We start from the raw sequence: 19,951 nt of genomic DNA on the forward strand, positions 1-19,951 counted from the left end.
CCTCATCTTTCCCTCCTGGAGCCGGGCAGTCTGCCTGGCCTCTTTCCTAGGGGGCTTCATCCTCCACCCCCTTCCAGGCAGCTTCTCTCCTCAGCCCCCAGAGGCCCCCAGGCTCCCCACCCCCACCCTGCTCCTGCTCCTCTAGCCCCCACCCTGTCTCCCCACTTTCACTGCCGCTCAAGTGGTTGCCAGAGATACTCTTTGGGTTTTTCACTTATCACCCAGGCTGCCAGACCCGGCCTCCTCCACCCACAGTCACCCTATTTGCCTATCAAAGGACCCTGGGTGTGTCCTATAGAGGCCTCAGCTCTCTCTGATGCCTTCCCCCATCCCCACCTCCCTCCTCCCCAAACCCTTGTTTCCTCAGAGCCCCCCACCCCACTCCACCTCTGTTGCCCCGACACCACCAGTCCCCTCCTGCCTCCCTCCCAGCTCTGGGGACTTTGTCCTGCTCTGTGTTTGTGCCCACCCCCACCTCAACCTCCTCAAGCCCCGATGGGGTACCCTAAACAAGGCTGCCACCCTGTCAGGTACTGGAAACGTCAAGCTTTTGGTGGGGGGACGTGAAATAGACGTAAGATGAAATTTACCGTTTTGACCATTTTTAGGTGTACGGTTCGGTGGCTTTTAGTGCTTTCACACTGTTGCTCGACTGCCAGTCCAGAACCATTAATTTCTCGAACTTTCTCATCTTCCCAAACCGAGACTGTCCCCCGTAAGCAGTGACTTCCAGTCTCCCCGCCCCAGCCGTGGCGAGCGCCGTCCTGTGTCCTGTCTACGAGTCTGCCTGTTCCACTCCGCTCAGAGGAGTGGAATCAGCCGAGCCTTTGCCTGTTGGCGTCTGGCTTCACTGCACTGAGCGGAGTGTCTTCGGGGTTCGCCCGTGTTGTCGTGGCCCGGGTAAACGTCTCCTTCCTTCCTAAGGGCTGCGGAACAGTCCGCTGTCCACATGGACCTCGTTCGGTTTAAGCATGCATCCGTCAGTGGTCTCTGGCTTGTACTGCCTTCTGCCGATGGTGAATAGTGCTGCTGAGAACACGGCTGTACACAATGCCAGCTTTGGAGTCCAGTCCTTTCTCTGCCCCTCAGCTGGGGGGCTGTGCCAGGCCCAGGCAGGCATGTGGTGACGACGGCTGTTGTTGTGCACGGTGGCTGGTGGCTGACGCCTTCCCTGTGCTCCTGCTCCAAAGTCCCAGATCATCGAGGACTTCCAGATCCTGAGGAAGACTGCTGAGGACATGAACCTGTTCAAGAGCAACCACTGGTTCTTCCTCCTGCTCCTGGCCCACATCATCGTCATGGAGGGCATCGCCTGGTTCATCATCTTTTACTTCGGCAATGGCTGGATTCCAACCATCATCACGGCCTTTGTCCTTGCTACCTCTCAGGTGAGGTGTGGCACCCTCCCCTGGCTCCGCCAGCCCACAGAGGCCTGTCCCTGTCCGTGGCCGCTGTGAAAGCACCTGGCCCTCTCTCCCCAGGCCCAGGCTGGATGGTTGCAGCATGATTACGGCCACCTCTCTGTCTACAAGAAGTCCAAGTGGAACCACATCCTCCACAAATTCGTCATTGGCCACTTAAAGGTAAAGCTCAACAGCCCTGGGCGTCCGTCCCATCGGGTAGCAGGTGATGACACTCTGTCTCACTTGACTCTGAGACCCGGTTCCCTCTTCTCCGGCCTTCTGAGTCCTGACTCCCTTTCTCACCAGACCCAGAGGACCCGTGGGCTTGCTGGGAAGACAGGCCCATGGCTCTTGTGTCTGTTGGCTCCACTGGTTACGTTGTTAGCACCGTCTCTGAGGGCTTATCTAATAAATTCCCTTTAGTGTGGGCCAGCAGCGGAGCAGCATCTCTTGATGAGCTGGACTGTTTTTGTCTCTGGGCCACGGGAGCTGTTCGATGCATCTCGGTCCTCTGTGTCTCCTCCTGGGCAACCCAAAGTGACCCTTGGAACGGTCCTTAGTCTCACTTTTGTGAGCTGTCTTCTCCCCGCCCACGACGTGTGATTGATCACGTCGTGAGGCCTTCATCATAAGCAGCCTCAGATATGCTTGGGGGGGTGACAAGGAGATACTGTCTTCATAGAAGTCTTTAGCTAAGGGGACGTCACGTGGTACAACGAGCAGCTGAGCCAAAGGGCCAGATGTGTTTTCAACTCAGAGATGGGTTTAAAACTTGGTTCTGTCCACCCTACAGAGGAGGAGGCTGGCCCACGGAAGTGGCAAGTTCATTAAGCCCTGGCTGGACTTGCCAGTGGGTGACCTTGTGCGGATCTGAGCGGCGTTATCTCCTTGGTCTTGGAAACGAGCCCTGGCCAGCGCTGTCTCTGAAACAGATCGTCCTCTGCCCCAGCAGAGGATGCCTTACCCTTCAGCTTCCAGCTGCCTCCTGAGAAAGGCTGGGTCCCGGAGACTTTCGCTCTCCCCTCCCTCTCCATCCTGGCTTGGGAAGAGCCAGGTGTCTGGGTTAACTTCATCCTTCTACAACCCAGATGCATAAAGCAAGCCCCTTGGCTTACGGGCTCCAGATCTGGTTGGGGGGTGAACACCCACTGAACCGGTCACCGGCTCTGCAGCCAGCGGCTGGCCTGGCCCTGAGCCTGACACGGTCTGAGAACCTGGGTTCTTTCCAGAATTTCAGGGGTGAAGGGAGCAGATGCTCATAGTAGAGTGCTTTGTTTCATTTCATGTGCTTTTCTGTGGGACAAATCCCTCGTCAGTATTGGAAAGTAACATTTCGCTCCCAGCCCACGTGATCCCCACGCATCAACAAAGATGGGCTGCGTCCTGTCTCCAGATCGTCCTGTCTCCAGATCTTGGGCAGGAGCCAGGCTGGGAGGTGCTTCCCCCTCCTGCTGGCCCTCGGTCCTTGAAGGGCCCTGGAGCATAGTTCTCAGGTCACACGGAACACAAGGTCAGAGCATAGGATCGGCCTCCAGGGAAAACTGTCTTAGGAAATCAGAATTCTGGAGTGATGGGAAGCTGGTGTTTGGGCTCAGAGACTAGAGGAGGTCAGGGTCAAGGGTTCCACTCGTGGCTCATTGCCCTCCCTGCTGTCTGTGTCCTTCACGCTGCATCCAGGCCGGTGGCGAGGCCGTGCAGCTCCCCCAGGGGTGGCCCAGAGCCAGGGCCATCACAGCATACCTGGAACTGCTCTGGTACCTGGTGGCCATGTTGCTGCAGACGAGTCTTTTCTTTTTCTTTCCCTAAACATTTTATTTATTTTTCGAGAGACAGAAGGAAGGGAGAAAGAGAGGGAGAGAAACATCGACTGGCTGCCTCTTGCATGCCCCCAACTGGGGTCTTGGCCCGCAGCCCGGTCATGCGCCCTGACTGGGACTCAAACCAGTGACCTTTTGGTTTGCAGGCTGATGCTCAATCTACTAAACCACACCAGCCAGGGCCAGACAAGTCTTACACCATCCATTCCTCTGGCCTCTTTGCTGGGACAGAAGGAGACTGGCTGCAGAGAGCCCCGTCACCTCAGATGTTGTAGCATGAGCAGTGAGGACAGTGAACAGGGCACTGGGACCTGTTTTCTTAGCCTCGGCCTGTGCGCCTGAAGGATCCGCACGAGAGCCCTCCGGGTCCTGACTTCCCGTCTTCCTTCAGCCACATCACTTCCCTTCCGATGGACAGCTCTTTCAGAGGCTGATCGTACGTAACGACACTTCTAAGCAGCCATGCCTCGGCTTAAAACCCTTTCATTGTTGGCCATGGCACTTGGGACTAAATGCAAACCTCAGGGACTGGTGCCAAATAGACTCTGCATCCGGGGATGGAAACTGGAAACCTGCCAGCCTTTTCACAGTCTCATCTTGGGCCTCTGGGGCTAGGACTGGGGCAGGGCAAGTGAGGGATTCACCCAGGGCGCAGAACCTAGGGGAACACCAAAAAATGTTACCTTGGTAATCGAGGTAGCATTTCAATCAATGCAGTATTGAAAAATCAAAATTAATGCCCCCAAATCCACATTGAACAAAATGTCAACATTTTAAAAAGTTATTTGTTTAAGATTTCTTATTTCTATTTACTTATTTATTTATTTATTTCTAGAGAGAGGGGAAGGGAAGGAGAAAGAGGGGGTGAGATACATCGATGTGTGCTTGCCTCTCATGCGCCCCCTGCTGGGGACCTGGCCTGCAACTCAGCCACGTGCCTTAACTGGGAATCAAACTGGAGATCCTCTGGTTCGCAGGCCCATGCTCAATCCACTGAGCTACACCAGCCAGGGCTCAAAATACCAACATTTTAATTTTTTTTACAGTAACCTAGCCTCTTTTTTTTAAAGATTTTATTTATCTTTAGAGGGGAAGGGAAGGAGAGAAGGAGAGAAATATCAATGTATGGTTGCCTCTTGTGCATCCCCTGCTGGGAACTGGCCTGCAACCCAGGCATGTGCCCTGACTGGGAATCGAACCGCGTCCTCTGGTTCGCAGGCCCGTGCTCAATCCACTGAGCTACACCAGCCAGGGCTCAAAAATGCCAACATTTTAAATAAATAAAGATCAGGGCGATGCTGAGCCACATTGGAACCAGACACAGAAGGAAAAGTTTGTGCCCCTGTATACATCTTGGTATGTGTTCTCTATTTAATGGTTGATTTTTTTCTCCCCAGAGCATTAAAGTAGTTGACAAATACTTGCAAATTGGAAAGTCAGTGTACTAAAAGCCTTAAACGTGAACTTTAAATATATTATTTATACCAAGACAGAATTTTCTGTTCTATTTCGGTTAACTGAAAATCATTTAAGATGGTCACTTGGTTGACGTCGCCCCACTTAGGCATCCTCGCAGCTTAAAATGAGGTGAGCCAAAAAGTAGATTTGGAAAAGGTGGTTGACAAGGTTGCATTTGTTAAAACCAGGGTGCACCTGTCTCCTTTTCCCTCTGGCTCCGATGTGGCTCTGCCCAGCCCTGCTGGCTGCCATCCTGGGGCTCGGTCCCAACCCAGGGGCCTTCCTTTGGCCTCTGGAACCGTCCACACTCCCCCTCGATTCATCCCCAAGGCCCTCACCTGGACTCTTCCCCTCTGTTGGTACAGTGCCCTCACTTGGCCTGGCCCCCTCTTCCTGGCTATAGACAGCAGCCCCTCCCCCACTTCATTCCCAGAGCCAGGGCTGGGCCACTGTTCTGGGGCGAGCGAGGCTTCTTGGGGAAGAGGGTTCGGGAAGCAGAAGGAGGGCTTTGCCCAGCAAAGAGGAACGGAAGAGAATCACAGGAAAGGAATGGCACGCTCAAAACATATTTTGTCATTCCACCCGGGCCGGTGCGGCCTGGCCCATCCTGGCTGCTGGCCTGCCCATCTCACTTCTCCCAGGTTACGCATTCTGCAAACACGATGCTTACTCATAGCATGCCTTGCCTCTTAATGTCTTTGTCCCAGATACTTTCCTACTTCAATCTCCTCAGGAATTTGGTGTGCAGGCCAGGCCGGTGCTCAGTCCCCTGAGCCACACCAGCCAGGGCTGGGATTTGGTTGCTTTTGGCCAGAGAGACGAATGTGTTATCTGATTCCTCGGCCCTCTGACCTCTGGCTCCCTAACACTTGGTTTTGCTCTGATGGGCTTTGAGGCCCACCTGCCTTCGGGTGCCCGAAGTCGCCCGCAAGGGCTTCCACGGCTCAGAGCCATTCCCACCCAAGCAAAATGTTTGTTTTTGAGATTAGGCCTTTTTGTAGATGGCCAGACCCTTGGCCAGAACACAGTGGATCCAGGAATAATCCACCCGTGAAGTCCCGATGTGAAGGGTCAGCGAGTCTTGTTTCTTTCTGTGCATCCCTGGGCTGCTTTGTGGAGGGACACGCCCTCCAACTATGTGGGGAGCTTGAGCCGGTGAGACAAATTCATGGCCTGGAAATAAATACTCATGTAATGCTGCTTATTTCCGAGAATCTTCATTTTACACTTACGTGGGAGAGCCAGGAAGCTCTTCGCCGTGCTCGTTAGCGGTTCAGTCAGTCCTTCCCGAGCTGTGGCGCTGACTCAGTCCTGCCCCACAGCGTGCGGCGGGTCTGGCTGCGGGGTGTCTCTTGCCAACTACTCCAGGCCCTTGTTTGTTCAGAAAAGCTTTACTAAGATAACATTCTCATATTATACAATGCATTTGAAGTGCAGAAGCCAATGACTTAACCATTGTCACAATGAGTTTGGGGACATCTTCATGGGTCCCAAAAGAAACCCCTGCCTCCTAGCTACCACCTCCCAATTTTCCCATCCCTTTCGCCCACCCCAGCCCTCGGCAATTCACAGGCAAGCACCCATCTGTCTCTGGATTTCTCTGTTCTGGACATTTTGTGTCAATGGAATCGTCTATCTGGTCCGTCGGGACTGGCCTCGTTCGCTGAGCTTGAGGTTGTTCAAGGTCCATCCCTGTTGTATCGAGTCAGTACTTGCGTTCCCTTTAAGGCGTGGCCCCAACAGCACTCCCCCGGACGGTCCGCCCCATTCTGCATAGTCCAGTTCTCGGCTGATGGGTACTTGGGTCGTTTTGCCCCTTTTCGTCATTTTGAATCATGCTGCTGGGAGTATTCACATACGAGTTTTTGTGTGGTCATGTTTTCTTTCATTTCCCTTGGGTTCACACCACGAGCACTTCTTCCCCACACTACAGCGGCCCGCAGGAGCCGTGCGGAGGACCTGGGCGTGGGGGCTCGCCGCCAGTGCCGGAGGAACACACAGAGCACTCCACTCCGGCCGCAGAGCGCGCTGTGCCGTGCCTCGGCTCGGCCCACACCCGCCGTCTGCCCCGCACAGCTTGGGAAACGGCCCTGGGGGCACGCAATGACTCGGCTCCACTCAGGAGTCCTGGCCACACGGCCGCCAGCGTCCTTCATTTGGTACTGGCAGGGCTGCGTTCTTTCATGGGCAGACACATTTTCTTTAAAAAAAAATGATTTTGAGAGAGAGAAACATTGATTTGTTCCACTTATTTATGCATCCATTGGTTGACTCATATTTGCCCTAACTGGGGGGTTGAACACACAACCCTGGCATATCGGGACCACACTCTAACCAACAGAGCTACCTGGCCAGGGCCAGACACCTTTTGTGTAACGAAGAAGTCAGCCCTGAGTGATGGAGGTGCCAGGCCCCTAGGAACCGGCTCTGGGCAGGCCTTGTCGCCAGCACGCTCAGGTCTCCTGGCCAACTGCACTCCTCAGCCTTCTCTCCCTCCACAGGGTGCCTCCGCCAATTGGTGGAACCATCGCCACTTCCAGCACCACGCCAAGCCCAACATCTTCCAGAAGGACCCAGACGTGAACATGCTGCACGTGTTTGTCCTGGGCGAACGGCAGCCCGTTGAGGTGCGAGAGGGGCGTGGTGGGGGCTGGACACGGACCGGGGCAGCCTCTGGCCAGAGTGGGGATCGGGACAGGGATCCCATCGGGTGACTCTTCAGCCAGACCTGACGTGTACACAGAAACCTCTCCTGGATGCCCCGAATTATTCGAGCCGCAATTTCTGGGGAGCGGTTTCACGTGTAAATGATGAACACAGCTTCTTATCAAAGCATTGGTGCTGGTTCGAGGCTGCCCCCCTTCCACAGGCTGGGGGGGGGGCGCGGGGGAGCTGGTTTCAGATGGCAGGGCTCAAGCTTGGTCCCCAAAGGCCAGCTCAAGGAAAGCTCATTTGGAAAGTCACAGGCCTCCCCCTGGAAGGGAGCTGGCCACGGTCAGTTCCCCCGGCTTCCCCCGCAGATGAGGAATGGCAGGTCTGGGGGTCTGGTGACAGTCGCTGGTAGCGTTTGAAACACCTCGGCCAGGGCCACAGTGCTCCTGCCCGTGCGATCCTCCTCTCTCACACTTTTGGGGGGGGGGGGCGGTTGTTTCTGGGTCCTGGCTGAGCCGTGCCCTGGTGTCCACAGAACCATGCTGCCCTGGAAGGGACTCTGGTGACGATGGTCTGATGGCACTGGTCTCACAGCAGACCCACACAGCACACCAGGGCGGGGCCCGCCCCCGAGCAAGGAGGCCCTCTTGTCTCCTCTCGTGGTAAACAGAGCCGCCCAGCAGGCACTCAGAGATGTAAGCAGGCGCCCCCTAGTTAGTTTCCTGTCTTTTCCTCTTATTTTTGACTTCGGGGGGATTTTTTTGCTTGGCTGATGTAGCAAGGTGTATTTGTTCCCCTCCTCCCCCCGCCCCCCTCGGAGAGCCCTTTCCTCTATGCTTAGGCAGTTCTTCGTAGACACTATTTTCGGTGTCTTACACTTTCACCTTTGAATGTTGAACTTCTGCCCAGTGGGATTGGGCTCAGAGGATGCTCCACCTTCACGTTTCTTCAGAGGCAGCCTGTTTCCTGGCTCCCCCATCCGGTGACACTGCTTGTCGCCTCTGGGCGGAGCAACGTGGAACCCCACCTGAACCTGGGCTGGGCTGCCTGTCCTTGCGAGGGGCGCTGTCAGGGTGACAGGGACGTCATAAGTCCTAGTGAATGGGCTGCCTTTCCTCTTCCGGAGAGGATTTACACCTTTGGTTTTATTTTTAGAGAAGGGAAGGGAGGGAGAGACACAACCCTGTGTGGTTGCCTCTTTCGCACCCTCCTCCTGGGACCTGGCCCTCTTACCCAGGCATGTGCCCTGGCTGGGAATCGAACCGGCGACCCTTTGGTTTGCAGGCCAGCACTCAATCCACTGAGCTACACCAAATTTATGCCTTTATATTCAGGCTTTCCATCCAGCATAAAGCAACTTTCTCTCTTTACTTGAGTCTCCTTTTCTATCTCTCGGAAAGGTTTCATACTTTTTTTTCATACTTTACATGTCTTGTGGAGTTTCTTTTTCTTAATCCCGGGTGTTTTCCATTTTGGTCACTGTGATCGGGGTTTCTCCGTGTGCAGGAAGCTGTTGGTATTCGGCTAGCTGGTTGTCTGACGTCCAAGCCGTGTCCACTTGTGTCTCTTTGTGATTCTAGTTGCTTTTCCATTGGGTAGACAATCACATCCTTGAAAATAATGAAAACTGAGCCTCTTCGTCTGTGGTAGCCGCACACGCTTGCTCCCGGGGGCTCCATGGTGTTCCTGGCGTTCGTGTCCACAACGGGCGTCAGCAGCAGTGGTGTCCGTGGCTCAGTGGCAGCCCGACTTGGCTCATCCTTTTTTCTTGGCCATGTCACGGAGGCCCTTGTCCCTGTGGCTCTGTGTTTCCACCTCTGCCTGAGCACCTGCTTTTCCACCCACCCTGGGACGCTCTCCCTGCCCCTGTGTCTGCCCACCGCTCATCAGCCAGGCTTCCCGGCTCAGGCAGCCTTTGGTGAGCGGGCCAAGTGGCGAGTCCTCCCTTGGAGTGACCAGGCCCTCCTCTCCGGGCCCGTGGCCTGGGGTGTGGGGTTTTGCCAACTGGCGAAGCCCTGCTCTCTCTTTCTCTCGTGTGTTTGCAGGTTCCCAGAGGCTGAGGCTGGACTTTGGGACAGCTCCCCTCCCCCACTCCTGAGCAGACAAGGAAGGCCCTTGTCCTTCCTTAGACATTTCGTTCTAAAGCTGAAAAGTCCCCTGTACATGCCTCTGGCATCCAAACCTATAATCCAACGCTGGCCATGTGGGCCTCAGAGAGGCTGAGCCCAGGAGGGCTGGCCAACCGGGGCAAAGGGTTGTGGACCTCCAAGAAGCCAAGCCACCCGCTGGCAGTGTCCACGCCTCCTCGGCCCCTACCACACGCCCCGGGCCTGTGTCCCCAGTCAGCCTCAGCTTGGAAATGCGTCAAAGGGAGCCTTGGGCGCCACCATCTTCTGCTTGGCGTATGGACACAATAAGGCGCCCATACCTCGCCTGGGTGCCCCGCCCCCGTCCTCCCCGACTCTCCCCTCTGACATCCCCACTGCCCTGAGCCTTCTCCCTGTGTGTGGCAAGGGCCGTTCTCCAGTGGGGAGGTGCGGGGTCCCAGTGGGGACGAAGGCAGATGCTCGCTGAGACAGTCCAGAGGCCCCTTTCCTGGCCTCTGCGAGGATGCTGGAGCAACACCCAGGGCCCTGTCCCGTGGGCCGTCCGCTCCCCAGACCCTTGGGCAGCCATACTTCCCCCTCCCTCCCCAGAACAACCACTCCGGGCTTCCTCCCCCAACCTCCCTAGCTAGGACATCTCCAAGGTCAGCCTCAGCCCCGGCCTTAATGACCATCTCTGAGCAAGGGGACACACTTTCTGGGGGTGAGCAGGACCCCTGCCAAAGCACAGGAGGCCGCAGGGATTGATTCTGGTGGCACCCCAGTGGGCGTGCTGTGGCCGTGGCTGAGGCACCCCAGCTGGCTTTGCGCCGGTCCAGGGCCTCTCCTTTCAGGAGTCCACAGACCCTCCCTGCAATGTGACAATCACTTTCCTCCCGGGGTATCGGCCTGGACAACATCCAGGGTCCGTCCATCTCGCTGGCTTTGATTTCCCAGCAGTAAGTAGGGATGGACATCATTGGCTCTGACCTTCAGGTACAGGGAAGGGTTGCTGAGGGGCACTGCCCCTGGGGTCAGGGCCTGGCATTTTAGGCCCATGTTCTCAGTTTTTTTATTTTGAATATTTTATTTATTTTTAGAGAGGGGGAAAGAAGGGTGAAAGAGGGAGAGAAACATCAATGTGTGGTTGTCTCTCACACGCCCCCTGCTGGGAACTGGCCCGCAACCCAGGCCTGTGCCCTGACTGGGAATGGAACCAGCGACCCTTTGGTTCGAAAGCCTGTGCTCAGTCCACTGAGCCACACCAGCTATGACTCACTGGTTGTAGTTAACAACTAGTGATATGGACGGCAAACGGCTTAGGGGTGCTGAGCGACCTGTGCAGGGTCCCAGCCCTGGCCCAGTCTCCCCACGCAGCCCCCAGGCAGGGCAGGTGCCCCCCTGCAAGCAGCATCTTTTGGTCTTCGCCTCTAAGGAACAGCCTGGGCTGAGCCCCAGAGGGCTGGGCTTTAGAATTAAAGAGCTGCTGGGACCCTGTGGGACTGTGCCTCTCCTACTGGTTCACGCACAGAGTGCCTGGACAGCTTTGTACAGTGAAGGCGCCCCAGCCCCAGCCCAGCCCTCCTCTCTCGGAGCACCCAGGCGCCGGGCTGCCCAGGGGTGCAGGCTCCAGTGGGGAGGGGACCAGTGCCCTGGGAGGAGTGAGTAGGTTTGGGGATTGCAGGAGGCTCCGGGGAGGCAGATGCTCCCAGCCCTGTGACTGTTCATAAATCCCCAGGCCCTTGCCTGGTTTTTTGCAGCTGCTTCGGGCTCTGGAGAGGTCCCCAGGATGACCCGGCAGCTTTGGTCAGCCTCCTGGGGGCCTGTGCCCCTGTGCCAGTTGTTTGATTGTGCATTTACGCAGCCAGCAGTTACTTAGTGGCTGTTACCTGGGCTCTGGGTCAGCTTTCTCAGGTCCAGATCCCAGCTGGGCCCATTTTCGTGTGGCCTTGAGCAGCGACTTGACCCTGAGCCTTGACCCTGCCTCAGCTTCAGAAGTACCAGCCTGTGGACTCTGGGAGGGGTGCGTGAGTGGAGGCCCACACGCAGCGTGGGGACAGCATGCCCAGCCAGGGCCCAGGAAATGTTGGCTGCTGTTAGCTGGAGCGGCTGGGAGCCCAGAGGGCCGGAGGGGCCCACGCTTGGGGGGCTTAGGGTGCAGGCTGACGGCAAAGGGACAGAGGCCTCCTGAGTGGAGGGCAAGATGACTGCTGCATAGCAGGAAGTGAGGGGGCGGGGCAGGGGCAGGGGCAGGCCTGGGGGGCTGGGCCCCGAGTGCCTCACTCTCATGGTCTCTGCTCTCTCCTCAGTACGGCAGGAAGAAGCTGAACTACCTGCCCTACAACCACCAGCACAAGTACTTCTTCCTGAGTGAGTGCGGGGCGCCCAGCACCTCACCCCAGATCCCTCACTCCGGCCATTCTCTTCCACGGACACCCCTCCCTGGGTGGAGCGCAGGGTAGGGGGTTGTCTGCTCCCAGCCCCCTGGGTGGGCCCCTCTGAGCTGCAGGCCCGTGTGCTGGGCCCACCTGTCCCGCTCTTGCAGCCTGGACCAGGAGGGACGGGGGGACCGGGTGGGACCGGGTGGGACAGGACACCTGTGAGCACTTCTGCTCCGTTCTCCCCCACAGTCGGGCCTCCGTTGCTCATCCCCGTGTACTTCCAGTTCCGGATCATCTCGGCCATGATCATCTGGAAAGACTGGGTGGTGAGTCAGGGGCGCAGCCGGCAGGGGGTGCGGGGAAGGGGGGAGTCTGGACGGGTGCCCCGGGGGCCTGCACCTGGCCCGCTGTGCCCTGTGGGGCCCCAGGCCTCTCCTCCTGGGGTGGCTGCCTTATCTCTCTCAGGAAGGGATGTGAAGCCGCCCAGAGGTGGCAGGCTGTTGCACCCCTCTCTTAAACACTTCCCCCACCCTGGGGAGCCACTGCCTTTGCAGGCCCCCTCAGAAAGTTCCCGAAAGCCATGTGATCGGAGCCAAACTCAGCCCACGCATCTGCGGCGCTGCTGCCGCCATTGCCCTCTTGTGTCCCGTGCGGATGCGAAGACCCACGAACTAGAGCACTCAGGTTTGCCAATAGAGAGCAGCTGGGTGGCGGCTGAGATGGCAGGCATGTGGATTTGCTGAGGCTGCATAACGAAGCACCACAGGCCGAGTGGCAGCTCTGTGAGCAACAGGATTCACTGCCTCCCGGTCTGGGGGGCTGGGAGTCCAAGGCCCACGTGTGACCAGGGTTGGTCCTTCTGGGGCTGTAAGGAAGGGTCTGGTGGGCCTCTCTCCTTGGCCGGTGGACGGCCGCCACTCTCTCCACGTGTCTTTTCATATCATCTTCCCGGTGTCGGTGCCTAAAGTTCCCCCTTTTATGAGGACCCTGGTCATAGTGGATTAGGGCCGTCTCTAAGAACCTCATCCGAATTATCTACAACTGTGGCGACCCTGACTCCAGGTCAGGCCACGCTGTGAGGTCCTGGGGGTCAGGGTTTCCACCCAGGCATTTTAGGGAACACACTGCATGCAGCCCAGACTAGAGGGAATCTCCGGATTCGGCCCCCAGAGAGAGGAAGGGGCCTGGAGAGGGGCTGGCAGCACTGTGTACACGCGGCCGACCAGGGCTCGGTGTGGCCGTGCAGGATCACGTGCCCAGGGAGGAAGGCCCGGGAAGGGGCGGTCCGAGGGGACAGAGCCTGCTTCTGTCAGAGCTGGTTTTGGTGCCACAGAGACTGGGCCCCCCTCTCCGCAGAGTCACTGGGTAGTTATTGCCGGTCTCTCCTAACTCAGTTTCGTCCGTGAAAACATTGAGACTCGGAGAGTTTGGGACTCGCCCTAGCTGACCCCGAGGGGCTGGTTGGAGGTGGGGGGGGTTCCAGAAGCCAGCCTCCCAATTCCATGCCCTGGACCCTCCCCCCACCCTTCAGCCACCAGTCTCTGAAGTAACAATACCTTTTATCTGTCTAGTATTTGACGGGCCTCAAAAAACTTTGTCTTACGTCCTCTCGTTGAAAGTGTGGCAGAGGGGCTGTGGCCAGGGATCCTGCGAAGAGGGCCAGGACTGGCTCAGGAGCAGGTGTGGCGGCTGGGGCCTTGGCAGGACTCTGGAAGTCCCCGCCAACCCTGTGCTGGTAGAACCTGTCCAGCTCACTTCTAAGATCGGCTTGTTCCCCAAAAGTGAACATCTCGTTGGTCCCCATGGTGTTCTAGAAGCAGCCGAGTGCTTCCACCTACGCAGTGTCATTTAACCCTGTTTTATGTGCCGGGGAGGAGTGGGCCGGAGGAGTGGGATTTCTGGATCAGGTCAGTGGTACAGGTTGGAACCCAGGCCTCCTCCCTCGCTGAGCGCTCACCTGGGCCTGCAGGGGGTTTGGCCGAAAGGCAGGAGAGCCTGGCTGTGCTGGGTCAGGCGGTGCTGCCAGAGGCATTTTATGTGCTTTCGTGGCAGATGACTCCTGACATGAATATTTAATCTTGTTATTTTCCCCCCAAGGAACAAAGCAATTAAACCGGGACCACAGGAGGGGAAATTACACTAAGTACCTGAACAGGCTCAGATGGCAGAGCCAGGGAAATGCACTAGGGCCTCCTGGCCTTTTCAAGGGCTCCGTGGGGGGAGTCTGCATGGCCCTGCTCTTGCCCCTGGTGGCAACTAGGGCTCAGGCCGGGCCCCAGGGCTCCCTCCTGCCTGCTCCCAGTCTTGATGTCTGAGATTCGCAGAGGATCCCTCAGGGGCCCATGACTGCATGGGCAGAGGCATGCCTTGTGCTGTGGTTTGCTTTACGATAACAGTGAGCTGAGGTGCCGATGGCAGCTGTGACCTGGGGCAGGGGTCCTCCACATGGCCAGCTGTGATTGTCACCGCTCTCGGTGGTGGAGCAAGGGGGCCCGAGTGATATCTCCAGCATCTAGTGGGCAGGCACCTAGCCCAGGAGGCAGCTGAAGGTCCTAATACCCTAACATGCACAGGACTGCCGCCTCCAACTAAGAATTATCAGCCTCGGCGCCAACAGTGTGGAGGCTGATAAAGACGTCAACGAGGGAGGTTTTTACCACTCTGGCGGCGATGCCAGTGTCCACCTCCTGGGAGTGCTTCCCAGGCCCCACCTCGGGGAGAAGGGTCCACCGGATCTGATACCACCACCAGCTCCCTCCTGAAATTGTCCGTGTTGGCGGCTCCCAGGTAGCCTCCGGGAGATCCCCTCCCGCCCCCCCCTGCCCGCCCCCTAAAACAGTGGCGTTGTAGTCCTGCATCCTTCCGTGGGAAAAGACAGTGGTGAGCAAGCACCACCGTTAACACACAGGCGCTCACCACTGTGCTGCGGACACATTACATGAAGCCGAGGCGAAAGGGAATGTGATGGAAAGTAGGGGCGAACTTGTAATCCTTGCTCCCTCCGCCCCTTAGAGGCTGCCCTGTGGGCCCCGGGGGTTGCCCTGTGTGCACTGCGGGCGCCCCGTGGGCCTTTCCCAGCAAGCTGCTTTCTTCCCCCTTTTCTCACCGAGACCCAGCGGTCCCCACGTGCAGGAACGGGAGTCCCTCACCTCCTCGTGGGAGCTGTGGGAGCTGTGGGCCCTGGGGCGGGGCGGCGGGGGGGGGTCTTCCCGAGCCCAAGCTGCTGCAGTAACCTAGGCCTCTGCACCTCCAGTTGGCAGGGGTCTGTGTTAGATCCACATGTAGCCGTGCCCTATTGTTTCAAGTTCCCCACTGCCCATGAGTAGAGAGGTAGGTCTCCCCGGCTGGACGTGACCTGGCCGTGGTCTCCCGCCCCCTCCCTCGGGTTGGAGAGTATGGAAGTTGCAGTCTGTGTGGAGACAGCCCCTGCCCGCCACCCGCCTCCCCAGCACACATGCCTGTCTGGGCTTTTTTATCCTTGCCTCCTCTGCTGGCCTCCTTCCTACTGTTCTGCGCTTGGCAGACCTCTGGGGGAGCCCGGCCCAGCTCAGGCACCACCTTCCGAAGGAGGCCTTTCCAGGGCAGTGTGGAGACCCCACTGCCACGTGTCCTCTGTGCCCTGCCTCAGCCGCCTGTCCCCTTCCCTGTGATAATGGAAGGAATCTCTTTCTAGCCCTGTCCTTGCAGACTTGGGGCTTCTGACTGAGCTTTTGCTCCCAGCACCTGATTTAGCCTCTGACACAGAAGGCTTTTGCTGAGCGTTGGTGGAGCTACGCTGGGCAGAGCCAGCCTGGAGGATGAATCTGCTGAGCAGATAAGGGAGGGGGGAGCCTCCAGGCAGGTGCAGCCGGGACACAAACATTGCAGCAAACATGAGCACACCTGTGTGCGTGTGTGTAGGTCAGGAGACCTGATGAGGCAGGGTCAGTGCCCAGGTGTGTGAGGGCTTGGGCGTCCTACCCCGGGGCCGAGTTTCACCCTTTGTCCCCTGGCTGGGAAGGAGACCAGGGATGGCTTTGAGGATGGTGGTGGCACGATCCAAACTGCGCGTTAAGAATATCCGTGTCATGGGGAGAGGGACATAGTACAGGGCGCTGACTGGGATCCCGAGGGCTCACACTGCAGGCTTCGTGTCTTGTCACAGCATGCACTCGAGCCACATGGAACCTCAGCAGGAGCCCGCTGCCCACCCTGAAGAGCTGGGCCGAGGCACTGCCGACAGCCACACGGGCCAGCGGTGGAGCTGGAGTTAGTGCAGGCAGCCTGGACCGGGAACCTTTGATCGCCCCCTGCCAAGACTCCAGGGAGAAGTGATGGGGGACCCAGCCGCTGTGTGCGCATTTCTGGCAGAGTAGATGGTCAATGCAGAGGCCCAGAGCTGGAGAAGGAGAGAGGGGTGCCTGGCCCTTCCGAACAGTGTGGGCCACTCTGGGTAGGGTGGGAGGCTTAGCAGGGGAGAGGTGGAGTTTGACTGGTGTTAGGAAGGCTGCTCTGCCCCAGGGGCATGAGGGAGAGCCAGAGGCCAGTGCGGGGCTCCTGCTGTGGTCTGGTGGACTCAGGTGGCAGGTGGGAGGCAAAGTGCCTGCCTGCCCTGAGGTGGGGCCAGGTGGTGCTTTGGCCTCCCATGCTGAGTGAGCGTGGGGGAAGGGTTATGAGCCCTCTGGGTGTCAGCGAGCAGTGCGCACTGTCAGAACCCCCGTGACCACAAAAGGGCCACTGGCCTCTGGCCCCTCCTTATGGATACTCCTCAGCTGATGTCCTCAGGTCCCCATCCCTGTGTGTCTCCCTGAAATCAGAGCACGCCGCTCCCCTCCTGCTGCCAAATACACGGCATTTCTCTAGAAACAAAGACAGTCTCGCAGACCCATCGTGCCTGGTGCCTGTGGCTGTCTCTTGCATACCTTTGCCTCGTGGGGCATGGGAGGCGCTGTGCACCCCCCCGGGGTCAGGATGTAGTGCTAAGGAGGGCAGGGCCGTCCCACATCCAACGCCTTTCTCTTGGCAGGACTTGGCCTGGGCCATCAGCTACTACGTCCGCTTCTTCCTCAGCTACGTTCCTTCCTTTGGCATCCTGGGGTCGCTCCTGTTCCTCAGCTTCATCAGGTGCGTGAGCTCCTCTGGCTGAGCCCTGGTCTCCCGAGCACAGGTGCTGACCGGAGCTTTGATAAGAGAGAGGGTGAGAAAAGGCTCAGAGGTCCCACTGCCTGCCCTGGGCCTACATCCCGGCACCTCAGCTGCTCGGGTCGGGAGGGGGAGCTGTTGCCACTGTGGCAGGGTCCCCCTCCATGGGGGCGGCCAGGGCCCCAGCACTGAGCGGCACTCTCTCCCAGGTTCCTGGAGAGCCACTGGTTCGTGTGGGTCACGCAGATGAACCATATTGTCATGGAGATTGACCAAGAGCCCTATCGTGACTGGTTCAGCAGCCAGGTGAGGTGGCCGGGGGCCCTGAGTCCGTGTCCTCCGCTGCTGGAAACGTGGCCGCCCGGTGGACCCGGGGCCGTGCTGGGCTCTCCAGGCCTGCTGTGTCCTGCTGGCTGGTGCAGAGCTAAATGGCAAAGGTGGCAGGGCTCTTCAGGGGGGTCTGGGGGGACACCGGGCGGGCGAAGACTCTAAGCAGAATAGTGTGACATGGAGGGGTGGCCCTGAGACCACGGTTGAGGCGGGCCTCGTGGGAAGGAGACAAGGTTCTTCACTCCTGACCACTTGTCCCTGTTCCCTGACAGCTGTCAGCCACCTGCAACGTGGAGCAGTCCTTCTTCAACGACTGGTTCACTGGGCATCTCAACTTTCAGATTGAGCACCAGTGAGTGGCAGGCGCGGGCGGGGCTGGGGGCCGGCAGGCCACACACAGTGGGAAGGAAGTGGCCGCCAGTCCCCTCGGCGGTGGGAGGGGGCTCCTTCTCTCTGCCCTGGTGAGATCTTTCACCCCCCCCCCCCAGCTCCCTTCCACAGGCAGCCCCACCGAGGCCGGGTGGGGGAAGCGCTCCCTGTGCCTCGCTGTCATAGTGACAGCCCCCCCTCAATGTGTGGCGGGAGCTTTGTAGTTACAGAGAGCTGATACCAGCCCCTCCCTTTGTCCTGTGAGCCTGGCAGGGCAGGGCGATCGATCCCATTTCATTAGCAGGGACACGGAGGCCCAGCGAGGTTAGCTAGCTTGCCTGGAACTGAGACGCAGAGGGGCTACCCCTCAAATCGCCACCACCCCTGCCGTCCCTCATCATCTCCTGCCCCCTGGTTCCTCTTCCTTTGCCTCTTACCCCCCCATTTCCTTTTTAGGAAAACGTGCTCTGTCTCTAGTCATCAAATTTCTTTCCAGTCCCCAGAGCACAAACAGAGCTGTCCCCAGACAACACCCCCGCCACATGCCAGCAGCCTCGGTGGGCACATGGGGAGAGCTGCAGACAGGGACCCCGGGGCCCCACAGCCTCTGTGGGCTGAGAGAGGTGGTGGGGGCACCTCACACTCTGCACCCCACACTCTCTGCAGCCTCTTCCCCACCATGCCCCGGCACAACTTGCACAAAGTGACCCCGCTGGTGAAGTCCCTGTGCGCCAAGCATGGCATCCAGTACCAGGAGAAGCCGCTGCTGAGGGCCTTGCAGGACATCATCAGGTGAGGGGAGCCGCTGGGTGCAGGGTCCCTGCAGCCCTGGGGCACAAGGTGAGGACACAGAGGCACGCGTCTGGGACCCCCTGTGGTGGAGGCAGTGGCAACCGCAAGAGGGGCGGAGCCCTGTTGGCACAGGCCCCACCAGGCCACCTCCTTACCAGGGATCGCCTGGCTTCTCTCTCTGGGCCAGATGTGGGTCTCTCCTCCATGTGCCCTGCCATCGGAGGTCCCCTGGGAGCCCCAAGTAGGTGGGCCGCAGTGGAGAGCTGAGAGGAAGCCCCACACTTCCCAGCATGGCTTCCCTGCCCAACTCACTCCCAGGGACCCTGGCTCCTCACCTGGTCCCTGATTTTGCCTACCTTGCTTTCTTCCCAGGTCCCTGAAGAAGTCTGGGGAGCTCTGGCTGGATGCCTACCTGCACAAATGAAGCTGTGGCACTCGGGTGCCCTTGGGGAAGGGGGAGCAGGATGAAGGCCAAAGGGAGGGGTGGGTTTTTGTCCTGAGGGTATCTGCAAGGCTGGGGTACATGCCAGCTCACTGATTCCATTTTTGGGATTCTTTCTCCTGATTTTGGGAAATCTTTCTCCTGATTTCCTCTCAATTAGTCTTTCACGTCGACCTCCAATACCCATTATGGGGCCTGCCTTCCGGCAGTCCCTCCCCGCCGGGAGCTGAGAGATTGGGGAGACCCCACTGCCATGTGTCCTCTGTGCCCCACCTCAGCCGCCTGTCCCCTTCCCTGTGATAATGGAAGGAATCTCTTTCTAGCCCTGTCCTTGCAGACTTGGGGCTTCTGACTGAGCTTTTGCTCCCAGCACCTGATTTAGCCTCTGACACAGAAGGCTTTTGCTGAGCGTTGGTGGAGCTACGCTGGGCAGAGCCAGCCTGGAGGATGAATCTGCTGAGCAGATAAGGGAGGGGGGAGCCTCCAGGCAGGTGCAGCCGGGACACAAACATTGCAGCAAACATGAGCACACCTGCGTGCGTGTGTGTAGGTCAGGAGACCTGATGAGGCAGGGTCAGTGCCCAGGTGTGTGAGGGCTTGGGCGTCCTACCTCCGGGCCGAGTTTCACCCTTTGTCCCCTGGCTGGGAAGGAGACCAGGGATGGCTTTGAGGATGGTGGTGGCACGATCCAAACTGCGCATTAAGAATATCCATGTCATGGAGAGAGGGACATAGTACAGGGCGCTGACTGGGATCCCGAGGGCTCACACTGCAGGCCTCCGCACCACCTCCACCCCCTTCCCCCTAAACGTCCGCTAGATGCGGGGTCCAGAAATGCATCTGGACCCCCGGCAGCCTGGGTTGCAGGCCTCATACTCCCTCTGTTCTCTCTCAGCCCTGAGTGTAGTCCAAGATGCTGGGGCACAGTGGGCACGGTGGGCTCCCTGACCCTGCAGGCCTGGCTCCACCCTCTGACAGTGCCCATGGTCTGCCCTTTGTAGAGAGATGCTTTGTGGTTCCAGGCTGCCAGCAGCTCAGACCTCCAGCTCAGGAAAACGTCCTCCTCACTCCCCTGGAGCCCTCTGACCAGGGCTGGGGCACT

The 19,951-nt window shown here is 58.4% G+C and overlaps 1 protein-coding gene across 2 annotated transcripts in view; it reads left to right on the top strand.

Moving 5' to 3' along the window:
* Positions 1–19,088, top strand: part of FADS2 (fatty acid desaturase 2) — a 28,768-nt gene extending 9,680 nt beyond the window's left edge. For both annotated transcript variants that reach the window (XM_037060569.1, XM_037060568.1), the window contains exons 3-12: positions 1,191–1,388; positions 1,482–1,583; positions 7,180–7,305; positions 11,724–11,784; positions 12,045–12,121; positions 16,801–16,898; positions 17,126–17,222; positions 17,519–17,598; positions 18,282–18,407; positions 18,780–19,088. In XM_037060569.1, coding sequence (XP_036916464.1) covers positions 1,191–1,388; positions 1,482–1,583; positions 7,180–7,305; positions 11,724–11,784; positions 12,045–12,121; positions 16,801–16,898; positions 17,126–17,222; positions 17,519–17,598; positions 18,282–18,407; positions 18,780–18,831 — 1,017 coding nt within the window. In that variant the 3' untranslated portion in view covers positions 18,832–19,088. The remainder of the gene's footprint in view (positions 1–1,190; positions 1,389–1,481; positions 1,584–7,179; positions 7,306–11,723; positions 11,785–12,044; positions 12,122–16,800; positions 16,899–17,125; positions 17,223–17,518; positions 17,599–18,281; positions 18,408–18,779) is intronic.
* Positions 19,089–19,951: the final 863 nt, after the last annotated feature.

Source organism: Sturnira hondurensis, unplaced genomic scaffold (genome assembly GCF_014824575.4).
Source record: "Sturnira hondurensis isolate 20B ecotype Veracruz unplaced genomic scaffold, ASM1482457v3 Scaffold0011880, whole genome shotgun sequence".
NCBI lineage: Eukaryota > Metazoa > Chordata > Mammalia > Chiroptera > Phyllostomidae > Sturnira > Sturnira hondurensis.